Here is a 25,528-nt window from a genome sequence, read left to right as displayed (position 1 = left end):
AGGATAGTTGTTTTCAGAGGGACAGTCATGCTAGTAACTTGAAGGAAAAACAAGGTCTTACAGCACCTTAAAGACTAGCAGAATTATTATAGTGAACTCCCATCTATTTCATGCATGTATTCAAATTAGAAATCTCTGAGTAACTTCAGGTCATGGAATCTAATACAGTGGTACCTCAGGTTACATACGCTTTGGGTTACATACGCTTTGGGTTACATACGCTTCAGGTTACAGACTCCGCTAACCCAGAAATAGTACCTCGGGTTAAGAACTTTGCTTCAGGATGAGAACAAAAATCGCGTGGCAGCGGTGCAGCAGCAGTGGGAGGCCCCATTAGCTAAAGTGGTACCTCAGGTTAAGTACAGTTTCAGGTTAAGAACGGACCTCCAGAACGAATTAAGTACGTAACCAGAGGTACCACTGTATAAAACACTAAAACCAGCCAGCAGAATTGCACAACAGCAACCATTTAATACTCTATATTTTACAGGTAAGGAACACTGAGGCTGAGAGATAAATGATCATCACAAGTCTAGCTGTGGCACAGAATTATTATTTTGTAGTAGTGGTTGTTGTTGTCAATCTACCGAGAGTCAGACACCCTTACTGATCTACTGTATCGCCTACAGATCCCGACTTATCACCCCTGCTCTTACTCATTCAATCCCACATCTGCCTCTGGGAGCCTCACAATTCTGCGGCGCAGACCCTCACCAAAGCTGGCATGGGAACTGCTTCTTATCCTCCCCCACCCATCTTCACCCTCCCAAATTCTGTGAAGGGCCAGCTGCTGAGCTAATGCGCAGGGTCCCTGAGTCCACTCCTCAGCTCTGAGCCTGGTTGGAGGAGGGAGGGAGGGACAGGCAGAGATGCTCTGGGCATGAACCTGTCTCAGGAAAGACCAAGACACAAAGGGAAGAGGATAACATTTATTAACAAACGGGGGGAGGGGGGGAATATTACACACAAAGAAAGGAAGATGGCAATGTTTTCCGGAAGAGCAGCACTGTCCACCACGCAGAAACAATCTCCACCCCAGGTCGTGTTGGAGCAGGACCCTCCGCCATCAGATGAGGTCCCGGAGAATATCGTCCTCCATGATGCTGGGGGCCGGAACCTGCTGCAAACCTGGCTGGGAGACTGGGCCCCGGGGACCAGCGTTCATCAGCATTTGACCTGGGAGGGAGAGATACAGCAGGGAAGGCCATTACAGACAAGGAGAAAGGTGGAAGCAGATCATCTAGGCCTGTTTCAGCCTGGTTTTGCCACCGAGAAAAGCTTTGGTTGCCCTGACTTGAGAGGAACGTGGGGAGCGTAACTCTTGCCGATTCTTTCTGATCAACTATGGGGTATCTTCGCGGGTGGCGCTGTGGGTTAAACCACAGAGCCTAGGACTTGCCGATCAGAAGGTTGGCGGTTCGAATCCCCGCAACGGGGTGAGCTCCCGTTGCTCAGTCCCAGCTCCTGCCCACCTAGCAGTTCAAAAGCACGTCAAAGTGCAAGTAGATAAATAGGTACCGCTCCGGCGGGAAGGTAAACGGCGTTTCCGTGCGCTGCTCTGGTTCGCCAGAAGCGGCTTAGTCATGCTGGCCACATGACCCGGAAGCTGTACGCCGGCTCCCTCGGCCAGTAAAGCGAGATGAGCGCCGCAACCCCAGAGTCGGCCATGACTGGACCTAATGGTCAGGGGTCCCTTTTATCTTCCAGAACTGGCTCTGTAAGTTGGGGGGGCAGTGCTTCTGCTCGCGGGAGCAGACTCCATCCCGTGGCAACTGTGTTGTGGAGTTCTGCAAAGATCAGCTCCTTATCTTATAAGAAGTCGCTGAGTGCCAACATCGGGGAAGTTGGGGTGAGGCGTCATCAAGATGCTGATGATCTCCCTGTCTCTCCCTCGCCCTTCTCTGGGCCAAAGCCTTTAAAAACAAAGACCCTCCCCCCAGCTCTTAGATACAGCTGCTTCCAGAGTGGGAAAGCTTGTTTGGTTCTAGGCAGATTTCACGCATCCTACCTGGCAGCGCCGCCCGCGGTCCCATCTGGCCTGGCCACGCTTGCCCTGGAGCTTGGTGCATGAGGGTCTGTCCGGCGAGCTGGAGCTGCTGCTGTCCAGGAGGCTGATGCCCCAGAGCTGTTCCCATGGGCTGGTGGGGCAACATTCCCGGAGAACCTTGCTGAAGGTGGTGGAGGGGCTGCTGGGATTGAGGAACTCCCGCCTGGGGCTGTGCAGGAGGGAAGGTAGAGAAGGTCAGAGGGCAAGAGATGATTCGTTCACAGCGGAAAGAGGAGACGAGTCTTCAAACAGGTACACCTTCTGAGCAACACTACAGAGCAGACAGTGCAAAGCGATTGCTCCTTTCCGTCTCGCCCTCAGCATCCCACCTTCCGAATGCAACTACTTCCATCTTTAGAAGTCTCCATCCCTCCCTCTCTCAAATATTGCTGCCGCCACCTTTCTCCTAGGTACCAGGGTCTGCCCTGAGTGGCTAACACAAGGCACAAGGCTATCTCTCCACATATGAGAGGCCGTGGGGCTATTTTCTCCCTCTACCAGAAGGTGATTCCATTCCCTTCACCCACCTGGCCAGCACTTCAGGTGTGATGCAGTGTGTACCTGCTCAGTATAGGCTTTGGACCCTGGTTCCTGTTGTAAACAAAATCTGCCCTTTGGGGGGGGGGCAACTCCCAAGAGACTGCGATCTACTGACAGAATTCAAAACTGGCAGCGATCTACCCCCTTTTGGGGGGTTCAGGTCAAAGTTGTTGAGCTTTTAAGGAGGAGGATAGCCCCATTTTTTAGGGGTTCAGGTCACAGCTTGTGGGAGAAAGGGGATCAGCCACTCACCAACAGATCGCTGGGGAAACAAACAAACAGCCTCACTGAGTAAACTCTGTCTTCCCAGATCGTGCAACAATGGAGGGCAGGGTGAGTTGGCGGGGCAGGATTCTATTTTACCAACGCTAAGGAAAGGGACCCAGCGATCGACCGCAATCTACCAAAACCTCCCGGGGATCTACCAGTAGATCGCGATCGACCTGTTGGACACCCCTGCTTTAAAAGAAGCAGGGGTGGGGTGGGACTCCGGCGAAGGATTGAATGTACATCTAGGTTAAGAGGAAAAGCTTCGTGGCCGATGGCCCTGGAGATTATACAAAATCTGTCCGTTTTTTCTGCCAGTGAAGACAGGACAGAACTGGACAGGGAGATGGTGGTGGACTGACCTCTACTGGAGAGCAGTATAGCCGTTTACTTGGCCCTGCTTTGGATATTCTTAAGGAGGAGTCGCCCTCTCCAGCAGGCTTCCTCCACTGAGAGAGAACGGTTGGTTAGAATACAGTGCTGATAACACCAAGGTTGCAGGTTCGATCCCCGTATGGGACAGCTGCATATTCCTGCATTGCAGGGGGTTGGACTAGATGATCCTCAGGGTCCCTCCAACTCTATGATTCTATGTCCAAGAGAATCATGGTGCACCCTCCTATCGGCAGAGCTAAATGGGGAAATCTTGTCATTCCCAAAACAGAAGGATCCAGCTCTTGCACGGTTCCAGATCAATCCAGATCCTTCGTGAAATTGCCTTGAAACAGCTCAAACGCTGTCATGCAGAAGATTGAACCGACTCATTCTCTTGCACCAAAATCACAGGACTTGAACTGAGCAGGGCTGGGCTATTATTATTATTATTAATTATATTAAAATAAAATAAAATTTGCAGGCTGCCCTTCATCCATAGATATCAGGGAAGTTCACAACATAAAATGAATATATATAAAAAAACAAAATACAGAATAAAAATAAGAACAAAAGCAAACCAATAATCCCCTCTCCCACAACACAGTCGTTACTATTATTATTATTATTAAATTTGTATACCGCCCTGCACCTGCATGTCTCGGGAGTCCACAAGATAAAAACATAAAAATACATAATAAAAACAAAAACAAGAGCAACCCAATAGCACATTTTAAAAGGGCATTGGATGTCAATCAGCCAAAGGCCTGGCTAAAGAGGAACATTTTCGCCTGGCGCTAATGACCAATTTGAAAGTTCTATGGTTCTAAGTAAATGAATGGTTTTTTTTAAAAAAGCAGGATGCCATGGTGGAGAGGAGGGAGATCGCCCTTACCGGCTGCTGGCTCAGGAGGAGGCTGCGGAGCTGAGGATTGGCTCCAGGGTTCTGGGGTCTAAGCATGGCGCCTGCTTGTGTGGCCTGGGGCCCGGCCTGGGGGGGGCCTTGTGCCTGCGGAGGCTGGTTGGTGGCTGGAGCTGCTGGCTGAGGCTGCTGCACTCGGAGCTGCAACTGGGGGGCGGGAAAAGAAGGAAACATGGTCAAGCTTGCCATTCTGGCTTCCCAGGGGTGGAGAATCCCCTTTTGGCGCTTGAGGTGAAACAGGCCGTGCTGCCTTGCCCTGCCCTGCTGTTCCCACCCAGTGAAGTGGTGCTGCTGGCTTCACCCCAGCTCAGAGTTATGTTGGGCCTGCATCTTCCACATACGATCTAGCAGTGCCTGGCGAATGAGAGACATGTGAAAGGGCAATGCAGAGACTGACCCACAAGACGGGCTGCCACCCAAACCCCTTTGCCTAAATGGAGGGGGCAGCTAATAAACGCCATCCGGGACCAACAGCAGCACATGCGTCTCTGTGAGTGATTCAGTTGATAGGTACAAAGATTGGCTGCCACCCAGAGCAGGTGTGCGTATTATTTGCAATGCTTCTGCGGCGGCCAGATTGCAAAAGGGTATTATAGGTAAAGGTAAAGGACCCCTAGGGACGCGGGTGGCGCTGTGGGTTAAACCACAGAGCCTAGGAATTGCCGATCAGAAGGTCGGCGGTTCGAATCCCCGCAATAGGGTGAGCTCCCGTTGCTCGGTCCCAGCTCCTGCCAACCTAGCAGTTCGAAAGCACATCAAAGTGCAAGTAGATAAATAGGTACCGTTCCAGCGGGAAGGTAAACAGCGTTTCCGTGCGCTGCTCTGGTTCGCCAGAAGCAGCTTAGTCATGGTGGCCACATGACCCGGAAGCTGTACGCCGGCTCCCTCGAGCTGCATGAAAGACTGGGGCTCTGAGGGCGGCACGAGCCCCCCTCTCAAGACACCTCTGCAAAGTGACTCACCAGGCCCTGCTGCCGTTGCTGCTCTTCCATAATCCCCACCTGAGGCATGCCAGGGCTCACCTGCTGCCCACCCATCTGGAATAAAAAAGGGGGGCATTATGCAGGGAGGTGGCCAATGAGAAAGGAGCACAGGTAGTGCGATGCCAAGGTTGCCAACGAATAGCCTCCCCTCATTGCTCCTCATGACGGCTGCTTCCCACCCTCGCCAGGCAAACAACTAGAGCAAACTCTCTTTTTCATTTTTTTCTCCCTTTAAGATTTTTTTATTAAGATTATCCCATAATACAGTAAACTCCCAACTGCAGAAGATACAAATCGAATAAGTAAAAACAGAAAACTAAGGGAGAATAGAAATAAAGAAAGGAAAGTGAGGGAAAAAGAAGAAGAAGAAAACATTAACAAAAGAACGGTTTTCCATCTGCTGGTTACATAAAACCCCCCCAGAAAATATGATTACTTAAAACTTTCGATCCATACAAACATCCGCTTTCTGTTAAACAGTATTTCTTTTAAGCCAAGGTGTCTCATAACCATTAATTTCTTTTTCCTACGAAAAGTACAAGATAGGTTCCCTAATTGTATTATTATTGATAAATGTTAACCATTTTTTTTCTTTTAACTTCCTACCACCATTGCTCCATATTGAATAATACTACATTCTTCCACTCATGTCTCTTCTACTCTCTCTCTCTCTCTCTCTCTCTCTCTCTCTCTCTGTGCCCCTTTCTCATCCCCCTTCTTACCTGTTGCTGGACGCCCTGTGTCACCGGCAAAGCGCCAGGCTGCTTTGCCAGGAATGGCTGTGCGCCGGCCGTGGATCCCAGGGGCTGGGACCCCCCCATTTGCTGCAAAGAGAGGAAGAGACAGGAGAAGGATGAGCACTTGAGGAGGGGGAGTGGGACACGCGATGGGAACGAAGAGACCGGGGAGATTTCAAAGCCAGGAGAGAAGACCATCTAAGTTGGCCAGGCACCACCTAAGCCAAAATAAAGAAATAAAATAATAGCCTGTATCTTTCTGCCACTAAACGCTTATGGAGATCGAGGCAGGCGCTTGAGCAAATGCCTGTGAAGAGGCATGAATCTCAACCTCTACACAAGGGAGTACGCGGTTCACTAGCAAACATAAAAGCCATGCAACAAATAGTTGGAGGGAGGTTAGAAACTCCAATTGATGTGCCCACAAGTCATTTCAATGGCCAAATAGCTTAATGTTGGAGGTTCTACTACCCAGGCTTACAGGTCAGAGGCAGATGTGGAAACACTACTTAGAAATGGCCTGTGATGCTGGGGGGTTTTCTTTGGCTGTGGCCCCCAACTTCAGCTGGGAGACAGTGCGCAATGAGGTTAGAGAGAGTTATAGAGATTTCAGCATGTGGCAATCCAATGTGCCTTTGGGTGGGGGAAAAGAGAGAGACAAGGAAAGAGAAGCTGTAATACAAACTATACATTTAAAGTCCATTTAAACTTGTGGACTTTTTGAACAAAAGAGAACGTGAACTTGTAATATCTGGATCTGAAGATCGAAAAAAATACTGGTTTATAGACAATAGAATGGTTGGATCTTAATGAGTGAATACTATATTTGGCTGCAGGACAGAGAGCCGGGGGAAGTCCTTTTATCTTTTTCTTTCTCTAAGCTTTTCTCTTTTTCTTCTCTTGCTTAGGGCTGGGTGACATATCATCCAAAACCAGCCTGAAATCCAAACCATGATATCGGTTTCATAGTTTTTGACCTGGCAATATATTGCGAATTATTATGTGTGCATGAGCTTTGCAAAAATCACAATGTGGGGAAAACCGTGAAGCCAGCCAACGCCTCTGCATAGCTCCATCCTTATTTCAGATATAGTGATATATCAGTATATCGCAATGGTTAGCTGGGGATATATTGCGATGTTGAAAACCAGAAATCGCCCAGCCCTACTGTCTCTGTACAGTCATACCTCATGTTGCGTCCACTTCATGTTGTGTCTTTTCGCGTTACGTCCCGCGGCAACCCGGAAGTACTGGAATGGGTTACTTCCAGGTTTCACCGCTCGCACCTGCACAGAAGCGCCAAATCGCGCTGTGCACCTGCGCAGACACAGCGCTTCGAGTTTTGGGCATTTCATGTTATGGGCAGGCCTCCGGAACGGATCCCATCCGTAACACGAGGTACCACTGTATCTATTCAGGCTATTATTTTTCTTTTCTCCTTTCTGCCCTTGTTCTTTCTTTATATTAGGCAGCTGTTTTATTTCTGTGTATTATAAAAAAGATACTTTTGAAATGGGTATACATTTCTGTATACCTTTGAAAAAGTATCAATAAATAACTATTAAAAAGCACATTTGAAGCATGTTTTTCCTCTCAAAGAATTCTGGGCCTTGCGGTTTCCTCACATTGCTACAGTTTCCAGAAACCCTTCTGAACCAATCGCCGCCCCCGGAATTCTCTGAGGGGAAAAATGCGCTCTGAACGTATCGTGCGCACACAGCTGAAGAGAACAGAGCTGTCCCTTCAGGGGAAACAGCTGCCCGCACCTTTTGCTGCTGGACTTGCTTGTGGTTCGTGATGACCTGCCGAATGCCGTTGACAAAGCCACTCTGGTCGTAGGGGATGAGGCCCATGAAGATCTTCTTCTTGGAGGAGTAGAGCAGCATCAACACCCGCACCTCGCAGGGCGTCGTGTGAGGGAAGTGGACGCAGCCCGCCTGCTCATGTGACGACGAGAAGGATGCATCTGCTAAAGCAGGGGTGGCTAACCTGCGGCCCTCTGGGCGCAGCTGAGGCGCCAACTCCCAGCAGCCCCTGGGGCCAGCAAGGCCAATTGTTGAGGCAATGGGAGATGGAGCTCAGCAACGCCTGCTGGGAAGCCGCAGGTTAGCCACCCCTGTGCTACAGAATCTGGCCCACAGAGAAAAGTATCTGCCCCCAAATCTCCTCCTCTCCACCCCTATCGTTCAGCCTGGACGCTGAAATCCAGCTCCGAGGGTCTTCTGGCGGCTCCCTCACTGTGAGAAGTGAAGTTACAGGGAACCAAGGAGAGGGCCTTCTCGGTGGTGCCCGCCCTGTGGAACAGCCTTCTGTCAAATGTCAAGGAAATAAGTAACCATACAACCTTTAGAAGGCATCTGAAGGCAGCCATGTATAGGGAAGTTTTTAACGTTTAATGTTTTGTTATGTTTTAAATATGCTGGAAGTTGCCCAGAGTGGCTGGGGCAACCCAGTCCGATGGGCAGGGTACAAATAGTAAAATTATTATAATAATTATAATTATTATTATTGCTGCCTGATTCAGAAGATGATGGTTCCGTCCCCATAACCAAGAAGCTCTGCCTATAAATGGGAGGTTCTGCCCTCTATGACCAAGGTTTGTCTGTTGCAAGACTGTGCCCCCATGGGAAGAAATTGAATTCCCAAGGGAAGCCACCCTCCGGGTGAAAAACCCACCTCCTACCATCAGGGATGTTCAAAACTGAACAGCCACTCTGGCAAAAAAGTAGTGTGGTGGGGGCAACTGGGAATCAATCCTGCATTTGCCTTGTGCTCTGCGTATCCTCAACCCCAAGGGTCATCTAGTCCAACCCCCTGCCATGGAGGAATCCTGCCCGCAGCTGTCCCTGGGTGGGTTTGTACCACCAACCTTCTGGTTAACAGCCAGACGCACTGATCGTTTGGTTGGTTTGCAAAGAGATATGGGAGGCTTGTATAACCATGTTGACTGACCTGACCTGCCCAACCAACCCTGAGGAGATGCCACCCGAATCTCCTGCGTTACGCCCCCCCCCATCCCCTATAGTGCCTTACAAATCCGTTGCCCATAATGCGGTAGAGGCCCTTGAGTGATTCCAGGTCCTTGTTGGTGAAGTGGAATTGCACCATGCGCGAGTTGCGGAAGAGGTGGCCCAGAGTCGTCTGAAGAGGAAAAGGACAGTTAGGAGCTTGAGCTTGCGCACGGCAAACCAAACATTTTTTTTGGTAAGCCCATCTGCTATCTGTAACTCCGCTTTGACAACCCACCTATGTCCCATCGCCTGACACCACTGCATCGCAGGATAACTAGGATACGGCCTAGGGCCCTCGTACCTACGGGACCGCCTCTCCTGGTATGTCCCACAGAGGAACTTACGGTCTTCAAACAAAAACATCCTGAAGGTCCCAGGCCACAGAGAGGTTAGGCTGGCCTCAACCAGAGCCAGGGCTTTTTCGGCTGTGGCTCCGATCTGCTGGAACGCTCTGTCACAAGAGACTAGGGCCCTGCGGGACTTGACATCTTTCCGCAGGGCCTGCAAGACAGAGCTGTTCCACCAGGCCTTGGACAGGGCACAGCCTGACGCCCTCCTTTGGCAACCTTTACAGAACTTTAGCCCAATGGTTGCCATCAATTTGAGTTGAATTCATTTTATAATGAAATGATTTTAGAATGTTGTACTATTTTATTGTTGTTAGCCGCCCTGAGCCCGGCTTCGGCTGGGGAGGGCAGGATATAAATAAAATTTATTGTTATTATTATTATTATTATTAACTGGCAGGTGGGCTGCAAGTCTCTTGCACGGTGCTTCCTAAGCACCCGGCAGCCAGCTGGTTGCTGGGTGTCTGGGAACTGCAGTGCAAGATGTTGGCATCTCTGCTCGGCCAAGCTGATAAAGCCTCATTTTCCTCCGGCCGAGCCTTCGGAATCGCCTCCAAAGAATAATTAACGACCTGAGCCTTTGATGAGGCCTCAGGCACGTTCCCATTAAGCAGAGTTTCCAGCAGCATGCGGAAGTGATGAGATTTATGGCTACATTGCAAAGAGTTTTATTTCTAAGCTATGCAGACAGAAAAGACACTCTCTCTCTATGAAAGCAGAGAGCAACTGAAACAAAGGAACAGGAAACCAGTACGTCACATCCGTCTCCTGTCTCCATGAGACTTCCAACAGCCTGGAAGGTCTCTGGAATGTAAACAGAGTCCTGTGACTCCAAGCAGCTGCACAGCGGCACAAAACAGAAACTAACACAAGAGATCTGGAAATAGCCAAGCAAGAGGCCTGGGCTGGCCGTTTTCTGCAGGGATTGGCTGCACAAGGGAGTTTCATACTCAGCCGTGCAGCCGATCGAGTGCAGCACCTGATGCAGCATAGGTGCAACTTATGTTGCTCCTGTTTGATCTCTCAGTAGCTTAAAGATATCGCTGACCAAATTGAACAAACAAAAATGATACGTTAAAAACACAGATGCTGTTCAGGAGCGGCCATTAGGAGATTGGGGGTGTGATGTCATCAATGTGCTCATGGTGCCAAGCTCTCTCTCTCTCTCTGTGTGTGTATGTGTGTGTGTGTGTGTGTGATTTGAATCAGGAGAGGAGGCTGTAACTGTCTTAAACTGGTGCTTGGCTGCACTGGTGGGCTGGATGAGGGCCTTTCTCTTGCACAAATGAATAGTAGGGAGTAACTGTGTTTGAAAAAGAAAAGGTTTTGACCTGCTTTTTACTCCTTTGCCTAGTCCTCGGACCTTAGTTGGCACAAAAGAGTCTTTGAGAAAGAGTATTCTTGCAGGGTATTGCTGCTTTTATTCTTAAAAAGTCTTCTTCTCCAACCACGACTGACACCTTTTACACACACCAAACGCAACCAGCTTTCTACCATCCAACCAACCCACACCCAACACTAACACTGACCACTCTATATAAAGGTAAAGGTAAAGGGACCCCTGACCATTAGGTCCAGTTGTGGCCGACTCTGGGGTTGCGGCACTCATCTCGCTTTATTGGCCGAGGGAGCCGGCGTACAGCTTCCAGGTCATGTGGCCAGCATGACTAAGCCGCTTCTGGTGAACCAGAGCAGCGCACGGAAACGCCATTTACCTTCCCGCCAGAGCGGTACCTATTGATCTACTTGCACTTTGACGTGCTTTTGAACTGCTAGGTTGGCAGGAGCTGGGACCGAGCAACGGGAGCTCACCCCGTCGCGGGGATTCGAACCACCGACCTTCTGATTGGCAAGCCCTAGGCTCTGTGGTTTAGACCACAGTGCCACCCGCGTCCCCGACCACTCTATATATACAGGTACAATTTGGTGAAAGGTTGCTTGAGTCATTTTAGGCCGCTGACTCATGCTGACTTAGTTCTTTTAGTATCAAAGAAACAGCGGCCAATTTTTAGCCGTGACAGGGAGGGATGTGCAACTGTGTGTTGAAACCAGCATCCTGTACAATGGCAAGGTTTAGTAGTTGCACTGGCTATTTATTTATTTTTTGCCTGTGACCTCTACCACCTCTGGCATGCGGCCCCTGAAAGGCTGCACAGAAAGCAATGTGGCCCTTGAGCTGGAAAAAGCCCTCCACCCTGGGTTATAGCCTAACACTAGGACAGGCTCCGCCTACAACCACCTCGATCTTGCCCCTTACCAGAAGCTGCTGGGGGATCAGCTGCATGATGAGCTTTTGGGGCCACTGTTCCGCCTTCCTGGAACGGAGCAAAAAAGAGGCAAGTTAGCAGCATGCCCACCCCCACAGCAACGCCACATTGTATTAACCTGGTGTATTATTTGCCCCTTAAAATAAGGCTATGCGCAGCCGCAAAATATCTAACAGAGGACTCCTCTGCTCAGCGCCTGAGGGCCCCAGTCCTGCCACTCAACACCTGGCCTGGGGCGGGGCCTGATGGGCTCTATAAAGGACTGCTGCCGCCGCTGCTGCCACCACTGGGCAGAGAGGGCTCTGTTTTGTTTTTGTTTAAGTTGCTGTTATTTTTCACCTATGTCATTTTAAACTGTGACATTAATGCTGTATTCCTAGCTTTAGATTTAGATTTATGTGGAAATTGTTTCCCATTTGGTTGTGTATTTTTTTAATGTGGTTTATTTATTGTTTATGACTGTTGCAATTATGTAAATCTTGTTATGCTGTAAGCCCCCTTGGGCACTGGTTTTTTAACTGTGGAAAAGTGGCATACAAATAAAAAATGATGATGATGATAAGCAATTAGCAATGATCAAAATCCAACGAGGAAACACGCCGATGGGAGATACCACACATCCACATAGACACCAAATTCAGCTTAAAACTCCTGGGGACGGGGGTGGTTGGGGGTGGAGCTCTTTACAACATGTTGAACATCAGCCAGGGGGAAAAACTCACTGGGATTGCCTAAGGAGGCCACTCGGCAGCTGCAACCACCGAGAAGACCCCGCCCCAAGCACCCTGATGGGATCTACCGTATTTTTCCGTGTATAAAACTAGGTTCCCCCCCCCCAAAAAAATAATGTCCAAAATTTGGGGGCCTTATACACGGGGCCCATCTCCCCCCATTTTCTTAAATCAGAGTTCCCCAAAACAGGGGGCAACTTATACATGAGGGTGTCTTATAGACGGAAAAATTCAGTAATTTCTCAAAAAAAGGAAAGGGGCCTTATCCGGCGGCTGAGCCTGATAGCGTTAGTGGCAAACTTGTGGAACCTCCAGATTTTTAAAAAAGACTCCATCTCCCATCAGTCCCAGACAGCATGGCCAAATAGTCAGGGATGGTGGGATCTGGAGACATCTTGCCACCCCTGGTTTAGAGGCTCTCCACCTCGGGTTACGGCAAATGTATCCTTCCCCGATTAATTGTGACAAACCAGGGAGGCTGCTATTCTTTTGGAATTTAAAGACAGGTGCAGCTGTTCTTGCCCCCAGATCCTTCCCAGGCACCCTTAAAAAGCAAACAAGAGCATGGCTGAGGTGGGATCAGAAGCTCCTTGCCCACTTTCATTGCTGGCATGCTTTTCTGAAAACCTACCTAACTCTGAACGGCGCCCCCATGCCCATTCCTCCAGTATCTTAAGTCTGTCTTTATTCCAACGTGGCTGCCTCACCACAAACAACGCCTCTCAAACTTAGCATTCGGAAAAGCCCCGCTAAGGTAAAGTAAAGGGACCCCTGATCATTAGGTCCAGTCGTGGCCAACTCTGGGGTTGCAGCGCTCATCTCGCTTTATTGGCCAAGGGAGCCTGCGTACAGCTTCCGGGTCATGTGGCCAGCATGACTAAGCCGCTTCTGGTGAACCAGAGCAGCGCATGGAAATGCTGTTTACCTTCCTGCCGGAGTGGTACCTATTTATCTACTTGCACTTTGACGTGCTTTCGAACTGCTAGGTTGGCAGGAGCAGGGACCGAGCAACGGGCGCTCACCCCGTCGTGGGGATTCGAACCACCGACCTTCTGATCAGCGAGTCCTAGGCTCTGTGGTTTAACCCACAGTGCTAGATCGGGCCAAATGCTCATCTGGTCTCCTCACAGCGGCCAGCAGAAGGGCAGAGCATTTGACCGCAGATCGAGAGGCCCCTGGTTCAAATCCTGACGCCTTTGAGAGGCACTGCGGAGCAGTGGTTAGAGTGCTGACCTAGGGCCTGGGAAATCCTTAGAGAAGAAGATGGGATACAAATGCAACCACTTGATCCATCAGATAATTAAACAATATACCTATGGGAAACCCCGCAAGCAGCCCCTGATCACAGCTGAGTTCTCCCTACTTCCGGTGCCCAGAAACTCGGTGCCTCTGACAGTGGAGGCAGAATATCGCTATATTTTGCCCCATAGCCATTGACCACCGCACTCTCCCCCTCCTTTGGTGACCCGCAGACAGGCACTCACAGGTTCTCTCCTTGATTGACGTACACCTGGCAGGGCAGGGAACGAGTCAGCTTGGTGTTGGAATCCACTGAAGCCGGCTTGGGCTTCTGGGGGAAGAGGGATGGGGCAGACTGTCAAAACATGCCAGGCAAAACCGGTTCTGTGCTCTCGGCTCACCCTTCCCCCCGCGCCACGAGTCAGCTCTCACCTCCTGCCACTCCAACACGCCGCTCCATGCGATCACCTTGTTTGTGACCGACTGCTGCGTGGCCCCAATTTGTGTCTGCGCTGGCTGGGCCACGTTCATGCTGTTGGGAGGGACGCCACTAGGCTGTGGGGTGGGAGGAGAGGGAGAGAAGGGAGAGACATAATGTTTGAGAGCCCAGGCTGTGTTTTATCAGGGTCTGGAGCCCAACCTCTTGAGACCAGGCCTTGAGGCCATTGATTTCCGGAGGGCTCTCTCTCATGTCTGTAAACTTTTCTTCTCTTTTTATAATGATCTTTTATTTTATTTCCATTCGTTACCCAACGATTATACAGTCGTACCTTGGATCCCAAACGCTTTGCGAATCGAATGTTTTGGCTGCAAACCCGGAAGTGGGTGTTCCGGTTTGCGAACGTTCTTTGGAACCTGAACGTCTGATGCTGCTTCCGATTGGCCGCAGGAGCTTCCTGCGCCAATCAGAAGCCGTGCCTTGGTTTCCGAACGTTTTGGAAGTCAAATGGACTTCCGGAACGGATTCTGTTCAACTTCTGAGATACCACTGGACTGCAGTTCAACAAAAGTGACTTCCTGCTCACCCAACATCGATGTCTATAACCCAAATTACATACAATTGCGTCTTAAGGTTCCACCTTATTTCATTTTATCCGTCTTTATCATATTCCTTAATATGGGTTTCTGCTGTTTTCAAACACTTCAAACCCCACTATGGTCTTTGAATGTGGTCTTTTTACACAGACCAGAAAGGGTTTCCAGTCTTTAAAAGATTCTAAATTTGTATCTTTTATCAACGCCATCCATTTTGCCATCTCTGTGTATTCCAAGATTTTCATCAAACATTCCTCCTTTGAGGATGTTCTCTCCTCCTGCCATTTGTGAACAAACAGAATTTGTGGTGTAGTCACAGCTATAAATACTGTCGAGGCTTCCTTTGGGATTTCACTGTCTTGTATCCCCAGCTGGAAGGATCCTGGCCTCTTGGGAAAGTCACTTTAAGATTGTCCTTAATTTCATTATATATGCCTTCCTGCAAGTCCACCATGTATGCTAGAACGACCCCTCACAGTCCTTACATTTCCAACACTTGTTTGATACATTTCTGTACATTTGAGGTAGCTTCTTTGGGGTTAAATAGCACCTGTATATCAGCTTGTAAGTAAACATCTGTTCTCAATGAAGTTTATTATTATTATTATTATTATTATTATTATTATTATTATTATTATTATTTATTTTTATTCTTTTTATTCTTATTCTTATTAATATACTGGCCCATACCTGGAGGTCTCAGGGCAGTTCACAGAATAAAATCAAAATGTAAAACCACAAAATACATAATCAGAATAAAATCGACAACCCAATAACCCCCTTTGGACTCCCTCTTTTGTCTCAGCTTCAATATTTCATACCTGTTTTCTGTGATTTTGTTCTGTGATTTTGCATTTTAATTAAGAATCAATAAAGAAAAGAAAATGGATCTCTTGGCATTGCGTCCTATGAAAAGGCAAGTGTGGGGAGGTGGAATAAAGCAACAGCAAAATGAACCAGTTGCTTGCAGCCGGTTTGAGAGCCAAGAGAAGAATTTGGCACACTCCTTTTCCAAAGCATTCCCTGCAAATTGAGTGTTCTGATAGTGTTTCGGCCATCACCCTTTGCGCGAAGCATGCATCTCACAACCACTTCTCGAAGGACAAGGTGGCCTCCCCCCCACCCACAAAGATATGCACACCTCTCCCCTCCACACGCATATCACGCAAAGACCCCTGGGGGCCTACCGTACATACCATGGCTGAGGGCCCAGCCGGTGGCGGGGCCTGTACTGGTTGTGGGACCAGGAGGCCGGAGCCTGTTGTTACCGTGGAAACCAGACTGGCCTGAGAAGAAGCAGGGAGCTTGGGAGGCAGGGCTGGTACGGAGCCTGCGGGGAGGGTCTGTGCGGGAGCTTGGCTGAAGGCGGGCTGCATGGGGTTCAAGGAGGCAACTATGGAAGAGACAGAAGGAAATACGGTCACTGGACCAGCCACCATGAACCCCAACATCAGGACATTTCCTCTCCCTACCCCAATCGCCCTTGCAAGCTGGCACCTCTGGCCCTAACTACAGTGGTACCTCGGGTTAAGTACCGTATTTTTTGCTCTATAAGACTCACTTTTTCCCTCCTAAAAAGTAAGGGGAAATGTGTGTGCGTCTTATGGAGCGAATGCAGGTTGCACAGCTATCACAGAAGCCAGAACAGCAAGAGGGGTTGCTGCTTTCACTGCGCAGCGATCCCTCTTGCTGTTCTGGCTTCTGAGATTCAGAATATTTTTTTTCTTGTTTTCCTCCTCCAAAAACTAGGTGCGTCTTGTGGTATGGTGCGTCTTATAGAGCGAAAAATACAGTACTTAATTCGTCCCAGAGGTCTGTTCTTAACCTGAAGCACCACTTTAGCTAATGGGGCCTCCTGCTGCCGCCACGCCGCCAGAGCACGATTTCTGTTCTCATCCTGAAGCAAAGTTCTTAACCTGAAGCACTATTTCTGGGTTAGCGGAGTCTGTAACCTAAAGCATATGTAACCTGAGGTACCACTGTATTCCACCACGAAAAATTCCACTGCCTCACCCCTCTTTAGCCTGCAGCCTCTTCCCCTCGCCAAGAAACCCCAATCCTGGGGGAACAGACAAGGGACTCACAGCGGTTGCTCAAGCTGGCTTTCTGGTTCTTGGCCGCCTCCACAGCAGACTGAGCTGCAGCCTGGGCCGCAGTGAGCGTAGCCGATGGCGTCACCTAAAAAGAAGAGATGGGCAAGGTTGGAGAGGGATGAACTTTCAGGAGGCGGCATCCCACCACCACCGCCTACCGGGGCAAAGGATGTACCTGGTATGGCTGAGAAACTGCCGGCAGGGCCTGAGGTGGGGTGGGAGGGAGCTGGGGTGGAACCGTGGGGAGCTGGGGCTGGGGCACAGCTTGCTTAGCCTGCAGCGTGTTGGCGGCTGCTCCTCCGCCTACTGCAAATGGAAAAGACAGAGGAGATATTAGTCATCAAGCAGGAAGTGCGCAACAGACAATTCTCTCCCCCCCCCACCCCCATACACCAGGATGTGCGCATTGACTCAACCCTCCTGCTGCCGGTAACAGAAGAGGGACTTACATTCCCCCGCCCCATTTTCTTTTTTTGAACTCCTTAAAAATAAAAAGTTTTTATTTATACTTTTCAAATTAATACATTTCATTAGTTTTACAATCAATTTAACATTTCAAAATTTGACTTCCTCACCCCTCTTTCTGCAGTTTCTTCAATTTATTTTTTAATATCTTCTGCATATCCAAATTCCTTTAGCTTGCTCATTTAATTATCTACTGTAGATATATACTCTTATGAAACTGCAGGTTACTACAATAATCCTGCTATTGTTTACAATTTATCTGTAAATATTCAATAAACCATTTCCATTTTTTTAAATAAAAAGTTTGTTATCTTGATTTCTCATTCTTCCTGTAAGTTTCACCATTTCTGCATATTCCATAAGTTTTTGTATCCATTCTTCCTTTACTGGGACCCCTGCTTCTTCCACTTTTGGGCAAGTAGCAATCTTGCTGCTGTAGTAGCATACATAAATAAATTTCTATACAATTTAGGTAGTTCTGTCCCTATAATTCCCTGCCCCATTTTCTACTGTTAAAATTATCTTGATCTTCATTTAGCCCAACTTCTCTAGTTCAAGTGCTGCTCAACACCCCGAGTGCAGGGCATGTTTGAGTCCTTTGTTCCTTGATAGGGACAGAGCTGACACACACGTCCCAGTCCTTTCTGCAGATCAGAACACAGTTATCTTTCGGGTTTCCCGCTTCTCCAAATGTTGCAATGCAGTTCTCGGCTCAAGAAACGTACCAAAATGCATACGAGAATGGCTGTTGTAGGGTAAAGTATGTTCAAAAGCTGCGTTTAAATACGCGTTTTGGTGCCGATTAGACAGTTTGTGGCCGATCACTGCAGAAACGAGTAAGAACAGAGTTCTGAATTGACAGGTGTGAAACCAGCACAGGAGACTGATCTGTCCTCCTTGAGCAGACTAGCGGAAAGGCAAAAAATATCAGTAAGCAGAAGCTTTACCAAACAGGGTTTCCCAAACTTGGGGTCTTCCAGTTGTTTTTGGACTAAAACTCCCATCATCCTTAGCTAGCTGGTGGTCAGGGATGATGGGAATTGTAGTCCAAAAACAGTTCGCTGTTACTGAGCACAGTCCTAGAGCCTGATGCACAGCTATCACCCTGCAGTAAACAGATGTCCAAGACCCTTTCTTGACTCAAAGGGTGCGTGTGACGCTTCTTGGCGCCTGCCCACAGCTTGTTCCCAGGCCAGTTCTTACCTGGAAGAGCCATGCCGCGTATGAGGATCATATGCCGAGGGTCCTGGCTGTAGTCCTTGAGCTGGCCTTCCATCATGCCCCCCGTCACGGCCTTTTCAAAGAGAATGCGCAGCGCAGGGAGCTTCCGGGGGGAGATAATGGAAAAGTGGATCCCACGCTGCGGAACAGAGGTAGAGCAGGTGAGCAGAGGAAGCATCAATTCCCACATTCCCATGTTGAAAGGAGACCCCCTAAAAGCTCCCCAAATCCCCTGAACTGTCTAACTCCGACTGGCATGTGGGAAGCAATCCTGGTAGGCGATCAGAGGAGGGAACATGGTGAAGCCCACCTTTCATTTCAATTTCATGTCGTGTTTAAATTGTACGCCTTTCTACGTTGCTACACGCAAGGCGGTTTACAAGCTGAAGAAGCAACAGAATAGACAGCAAAGATCATCACACACCTCATAACAAATCTGATCCAACACACGCAAAAAAGCCACAATAAAAACGTAATTTTAAAATAAACAACTTAGATCAAATAAAGGAATATTCAATAACCCATTAGCGTTCAACAGCAAACGGTAAAATTGAATATCGGCAAATAACAATGAAATGGTTTACACTTAACAGTTACGACAAAGACTAAACTATAATAATAATTAAAAAGTCACAATGCATAAAAACACCACAAAATCTTACAAAGCTACAAGTAACACAAAATGTGCAAAACCACGTAAAAGGATCAAATTGAGAAACAAGGACGCATGACTTATAAAATTATTATTTTTAAAATATCCCTGAACTAAGCCTATCTTGGCCTGGTTGTGAGGATGAACTGGGGAAGAGGAAGAACAATAAACACCACCTTGAGATCCTTACAAGAAAAGGTGGTACAGTGGTACCTCAGGTTACATACGCTTCAGGTTATATACGCTTCAGGTTATAGACTCCGCTAACCCAGAAATAGTGCTTCAGGTTAAGAACTTTGCTTCAGGTTGAGAACAGAAATTGTGCTCCCGTGGCGCGGCAGCAGCAGGAGGCCCCATTAGCTAAAGTGGTGCTTCAGGTTAAGAACAGTTTCAGGTTAAGTATGGACCTCCAGAACGAATTAAGTACTTAACCGGAGGTACCACTGCATACAAATGTAATAATGAATGAATGAATGAATCTGGAGAAACGAGGAGTCTAGTTTCAACCAAGCTTCTTCTACTCACATCACCAATCTTCTGCACCAAATTCTCTGTTGTGTAGCCAGAGTATGTGGTACTCTCCACAGCTGGAAGCAGGTAGGGCGGGGAGTTGCAGATTAGGATGCAGACTTTATGTGTGGGACCTCTGTTTGGGGGAGAACATGGGGAGTGGGGGGAGAAACAGGTGAGTCTTGGGGACCAAAAGGTCCATGTGTACAGTGCTTTGATACAGTTAGGTTGTCAAAAGCAATGTAGCGTTTTGACGGCACTACTAAGATGCTCAAAGAACCCATGTGGGAATAAAGTGAGAAGGGATTGTGAGGAGGTGCACATCAGCCCGTTTGCAACGTCCTGCTGACCTCAGTCTCGAGCATCCCACCTGGAGATTCCCCAATCCTAGCTTTCAGAAAAGCAACTGCCTTCCCTTCAGCTTTCAGGGATGCAACTGCCTTCAACTCTGCTTCGGTATTTGCAAACTAAAGCAAGTACAGTCCCAGCTTGGAAGTCGAACAGAATCGGTTCCAGAAGTCTATTGACTTCCAAAACGTTTGGAAACGAAAGCGCAGCTTCTGATTGGCTGCAGGAAGCTCCTGCAGCCAATCGAAAGCCGCGGAAGCCCCGTCAGACATTCAGCTTCCAAAAGAACGTTCGAAAACTGGAACACTCACTTCCAGGTTTCGATCGTTCGAGAGCCAAGGCGTTCGAGATCCAAGGTACGACTGTATTTGAACGTATTTCCAGTGCTCTCCCCAAAAATAACAATTAGGTTATTTAAAAATGCAGAATGTATTGTTCTGTAGTCAATTTCCACTTGTAATTTTTTATACTGAAGTTTAGAAGATGCTTTGTTCAGTTAACTTGTTCTAAAATGTGGGATTTCCATTGTATTTTTGTAGTCAACTTTCATGTCTAATATTTATTCTGATGTTTAAGAGGATGCCCTACTTAACGGTGATGTTTTATAATACAGGTACTTTTATATCATTGTTTATATTTGAACTTTATTGAGGGTGTTAAGATATGTTGTAAACTGCTTATATTTCCCCCCTAAAATGTAAGCAATTTGTAAATCATCTAAAAACAACAACATCCGGTGTAGCTGCTAAAGGAACTCTGAGCCACTTGGGGAGATGGGAAGCACATAATTTAAAAAACAAACAAACAAGGGCATGAGAAAGCTTCCATAGTTGGCACAGAAGCTCAAGCGCCACCCCCACCCATGAGACCTTTCATTTCTAGGTACTTTCCAAAGGAAATCACAAATGGTTCTGAAAAACACCATGACAAGAAACACAACCCAGTAGAGTCATGCCTTGGTAGTCAAACGCCTTCGTTGTCGAACAAATCAGCTCCTGAACATCGCAAACTCGGAAGTGAGTATTCCGGTTTGCGAACGTTTTTTGGAAGCCGAATGTCTGAAGCGGCTTCTGATTGGCTGCAGGAAGCTCCTGCAGCCAATCGGAAGCTGCACCTTGGTTTTTGAACCGTTTTGGGAGTCAAACAGACTTGGCTTACTGCTTGGGATCTCTTTGGAGTTCAGATGTCATGACAAGCTGGACTAACATTTGTATCCCAGCAGCAGGAGGAAGGGAGCAGCAGAGCAAGAACATTGCAGTAGAGTGCACCAGCACACTGCTTGTTCACATTAAACAGAAGTAGTTTGTTTTCATTATGGCATGCAACCTGGACTGATGTTTTTGCCCTTTTTCTGCAAAACAACTCCAGATCTAGGGAAACCACAAAGCAAAGCGAAAAGGTCTCACAATTTTAAACATCTAATGTTCTGTAAATTTTAAACACAGATGCACACCCATTGTATCCTTTCTTCACACAAAAAAACCACTTACATTTGCTCTCTCATCTTTTTGAAGTCATCAAAGAGCTGCAGAGCGGTACTAAGCCCTTCCGAGATGAGACTGCAGCTCTCGCCGCCACCACCCACAAATCTGAAATTAGGGGAACCAAAATGATAAAGAGGACCAGTGCAGGGAACCAAAGGTCTCCTTCTCAAACCCCAGAGCCCAGGAATACACACAAATGCTAAATACCATCAAGCTTTTGGTCCAGCTAATCCAATATTCCAGTCTTCCTCAACCTGACCCTGATCACTTCCAAATGTTTTGTAGTACAACTCCCATTATCCCCAACCTTTTGTCTCGCTTGCTAGGGCTGAGAGGAGTTGTAGCTCGAAACAGCTGGTGGGCACCAGCTTGGAGAAGGCTGGTCTACTCCAGTTGACAGTGGATCTCCCAAGGTTTTGTGCAGAGATTCTTTCCCAGTTCCACCACCCAAATCCTTTAAACTTGATTAAGTTGAAAGAGCTAATAAAATATTTGTGAAGCCATGGAGTCTTCAAGATTCAGATATAGTACGTCATATGTTCCCCAGGAATCTTGGAAGACCTTGGCTACCAATCCTAGAAAACCCAGAAGCTTTTCTTCCATTCCATCATCCAGAATTGGATGACCCATCCCTCTCCCAACCAGGCCATTCTCTTCATAGATGAACCTAGGCCTCAGCATGCTACACAAGCAAGAGGAGAAAGATAATTGTGAGGCAGGCCATGGACCCAAACTAAGGGCAACTGAATATTCATACTCCATATAACATTTGCTGTGCTGTTTTGCCGAGACCTATTTCCTGATGGCAAAAAGTCACAAGAAGACATCAGATTCCTCTTCAGTTCTAAGCCTTTACACACGAAAATGCATCCCTAGTGTAGCACAATGCAGCCAATAAAAGAACATAATGTACTGTCCCAGACTCACTGAATGCTATCAAGCCATGTGACAAACTCGAAAGCGCTGCTAGTTGGTGCATGGCACTGCACATACGACTCAGGGGCGCAGTCCACCGTATTGAACACCACCAGGCTGTATTGGGTACCACCATACTGTAGATGAGGATGGGAGGCAGAAGCTGGTTAGATAGGGTAGCTCTGGGCCAAATGAATTTTCAGTACCCTGACTATCATAAGCAGGGACATTGGTCTTCTGCTTGGCTGTGTCGCTAATCAGGAGTTTTGGCTTCCATTAAAGTAACCAACATGTGCCCGCTAGATGATATGGAGGGTACAGCTCCCATCATCCCCCACCAGTTTGGCCAATGGTCAGGGGTGATGGGATTTGTAGTCTATTAAATCCGGAGGGCACCATGTTGACTATCCCCCAGTGCCTTGATCAATCTGCATGAGAAGGGAAGCTGTCCATTCTCATTACTGAAAAGGCCATTTTAAACAATGACAACATTACCAAAAATTGTATGATTAGAGATTTGGGCAGCCAGGGAAAGAGACTCCATTGCTTGTTACAGCTCCCCCCAATATCCCTTTTCCTTTGACATTGTGTCTTTGTGAGCTTTAGGGTTGGAACTATCATTTAATCTTTTCAGTTGAAGAGTAGGGTAAAAATGCTTTAAGTAAATAAGTAAGCAAGCAAGCAAGCAAGCAACTAGGTAATAATGTAGGTATACTCAAAGAAAGGTGATCTTCAGAGCCCACAAAATTCCTTGAATTCATTAACAAATTCAAAAGTGCATCCACACACTTACGTCTCCTCCAAAGTCTGTTTCAGCAGGGGGACCACCGTTAAAGTACCTGGAAATAAAAGAGATGATTTGACAAAAATGCAGAAGGGTTGGCTCACGTTAGAGAAACTGGAATGCACTCGAGGATGTGAAATCACAGGATTATTTTTTCTATTATCACTATTCCCAGTTTAGTGACTTGCCATGCTCTACTTGCCTAGTTGCTGGGGCAAACATAAATAAAATTATTTATGATAGTTTAATTCTGAAAATGTGTTTTTCTTTTACTTTAGATTCCTCTCCATGCCCCAAAATTATGTCATTTGGGATCAGGAAAGTTAACAAATCTTTCTACTTGCAGTTGTTTCTTCAGCTGACGAAAAACCCTGTTTGGACTATATTTTATTCCTGCACTCTCTGTTCCAATGCCTCTTACTAAGCATCAAATCTCATCGATTTCAGTGAAGCTCATTTCCAAATAGGATGCAAAGTGAATGATTGCAGTCCTTCCCATGAAAGGAGTATTCCCCCAACATTTCCCTCCCAATGAGTGTCTCCCAAGAGCCTCTTCTTTCTTGCAACAAAGCTACTACTACAGTTGCGTCCTGGGGCCATGCAAAACACTCACTCAATGGCAGGAAGAAGGTAATGCTTGCGCAAGGACTCGAAGTAGGGCCCGAGATTGGCAGTGCCCTCGATGACGAAAACCACATCAGCAACCACCCCCATGGGCTGAGCAGGCATGTCCAGGGTTGGCACCACCATCTCCTCCAGCTACCCGTGGTGAGGTAATGTGGCAAAAACATTAATAACAGAGGCAAGGTTGAAATCAACGGCTATTTAACATTTATTCTATAGCAAAGGCACACATGCTGTATAAAACACAGAACCTTGTGGTCTCTTTAAGGGGTCACTGTTTTTTTCATTAAATAAGCAGGGCAGAAGAGGAGAAGGAAGGAAATGAGAAATGGGTAAAAGAGAAGCAAGTCAAATGGAAGTGGATCTGAAGGTAAGGTAGGGTCAGGCAGATGGGTAGTAGATACAAAAGACCTGCTCAATCACAGCAAAATTCTAGTCCAAGGGTGGGGAAATTCCAGCACATGTCAGATGCAACCTAAAGGCTTCTCCTTAACCCCAGCCCCAGCCCTCCATTGCCTTTCTCCCTTTCCTGGGCTGTAATCCAAATAAGGTGGTAAGGAGAGAAGACAATTACAGGGAGGGAAAGTGACAGCTCAGCAGTAACAAAGGAGGTTGTCATGTGGTGAGAAAGGGATTCTAGTCCAACATCCCACTTCCCACACTGGCTGGCTGGATACTTCCCATGAGCCTACAAGCCTCTGACAGCAGAAATATATATTTTAGGACCCACCCTATTCTTCTAGCTTGCTTTTAAACTGATTTCAGCATTGCCTTTTTATATTGCTGTAACCTCACAGCGCTAGGCCGATGAGAAGCCTAATAACAACCCCGCCCCAAACCGGTTTTCAGAAACAGCCTTCGTTTAGGGGGTGTGGCAGCAGCAGCCACTTAGCTGTCATGCTAAGCACCAGTTGACAGTTCCCCTTCGCAGTTGACAGTTCCCCTTAGCACCAGTTGACAGTTGCCCTTTTGAAAAACACATTAAGCCATCTATTTCTGTTTAAGTAAAACTGCACTAGCGTAACCTTTCTCCCTCTTCCATCTTGTTTCAGCGAGTTCCTTAAATGTAATAACACTGCACTGGGCAAAACAAAGGCTTCTCGCTTGCCGGCCGTGAATCTGCAGCCCAGAAGTTTCCACTGCTTGGCCTCGAGTTCTGGGGTGGGAGGGAGGAGGACACACACCCCATTTTCTCCCCAACGTGCAACATATATATATTTGGAAATAATTTTTATTTGATTTTACAAATATAAAGCTATAACAATACCAAATACATATCCATATTTAGAGATTTCCCTGAATCTCCAAGCTTCCCACCATCCCCTCCATGGGTCCTTTTGTCAACCTTTCCAACTGCATATGATTCCATAACCCATGCTTTTTTAAAATCTCTCCATATTGTCCATGATAATTGCTACTTTACAAGTGTTATGAAAATCCTGCTAATGTTTTCACTTGCTTACAGTGGCCTCCTAAATAAATTAGAAGGGAACATTTTGGCTTTGCTGGAGAAGAGGAGAGTTTGGGGGCGAGGGAGGGACGATGGAGGGGGGGAGGTGCGCCTACTAAGAAAAGCAGGGAGGGGAATTGTAGCTTCAGCCTCTGTGCTATCCTCGGACACCCCCCCAAAAAAACCCACCTGTCCTAAGCAACGGCCCCCCCACCTCCAGCCCGACCCCTCTTCCAATTCCCATACCCAACGCAGACATCCGGCTTCTCTTCCTCGCTCTCCCTCTGAACCGCACCGGAAGCGCTTTCCTTCTGGTCCGCTCCCCGGCGCACGCCGAGGACGCAACGCGGAGGCGCCCTCCCCTCCCCTCTGGATTGACAGCACCGCCTCCCGCCCCCGGGTCCCAGGAGGACCGAATGGAAATGGCGAGGGGGCGTGGCGTGGGAAGGGAAGGGGAGCGAACGAGCCAATCACGGAGAGGCGC

At 47.7% G+C, this 25,528-nt stretch overlaps 1 protein-coding gene across 4 annotated transcripts; it reads right to left on the bottom strand.

Moving 5' to 3' along the window:
* Positions 1-915: 915 nt before the first annotated feature.
* Positions 916-25,423, bottom strand: MED25 (mediator complex subunit 25). 4 transcript variants are annotated; one of them, XM_083582804.1, is made up of 20 exons: positions 25,291-25,423; positions 23,584-23,729; positions 22,980-23,025; positions 22,199-22,323; positions 21,278-21,376; positions 19,455-19,575; positions 18,260-18,416; positions 16,767-16,897; positions 16,583-16,676; positions 15,695-15,891; positions 13,896-14,018; positions 13,709-13,794; positions 11,484-11,541; positions 8,902-9,009; positions 7,635-7,808; positions 5,854-5,955; positions 5,111-5,185; positions 4,122-4,295; positions 2,009-2,216; positions 916-1,176 (listed from the first exon to the last, which is right to left on the bottom strand). In XM_083582804.1, the coding sequence occupies exons 2-20, from the start codon at positions 23,718-23,720 to the stop codon at positions 1,067-1,069; spliced, it is 2,325 nt and encodes a 774-aa protein (XP_083438930.1). In that variant the 5' UTR covers positions 23,721-23,729; positions 25,291-25,423; the 3' UTR covers positions 916-1,066. The 4 variants fall into 4 exon arrangements, with proteins under 4 accessions (XP_083438930.1, XP_083438927.1, XP_083438929.1 ...); XM_083582801.1 differs by having other exon boundaries at positions 7,635-7,805; positions 25,291-25,409; XM_083582803.1 differs by having other exon boundaries at positions 7,635-7,805; positions 13,709-13,791; positions 25,291-25,400.
* Positions 25,424-25,528: the final 105 nt, after the last annotated feature.

The sequence above is a fragment of the Podarcis filfolensis genome (assembly GCF_964270895.1).
Source record: "Podarcis filfolensis genome assembly, chromosome: 13".
NCBI classification, from domain to species: Eukaryota; Metazoa; Chordata; class Lepidosauria; order Squamata; family Lacertidae; genus Podarcis; species Podarcis filfolensis.
The sequence above is the reverse complement of the archived record's forward strand: the minus strand, read 5'-3'. Positions and strand labels throughout refer to the sequence as shown.

Coding starts and splice junctions, on each gene's coding strand:
- MED25 (XM_083582804.1), bottom strand. CDS start 23,720: ATGGTGGTGCCAACCCTGGACATGCCTGCTCAGCCCATGGGGGTGGTT. Junction 14,019..15,694: donor CGGCTGGGCCCTCAGCCATG/GTATGTACGGTA, acceptor CCCACCCCACAG/CCTAGTGGCGTCCCTCCCAA. Junction 11,542..13,708: donor GTCAATCAAGGAGAGAACCT/GTGAGTGCCTGT, acceptor GCTCCGTTCCAG/GAAGGCGGAACAGTGGCCCC.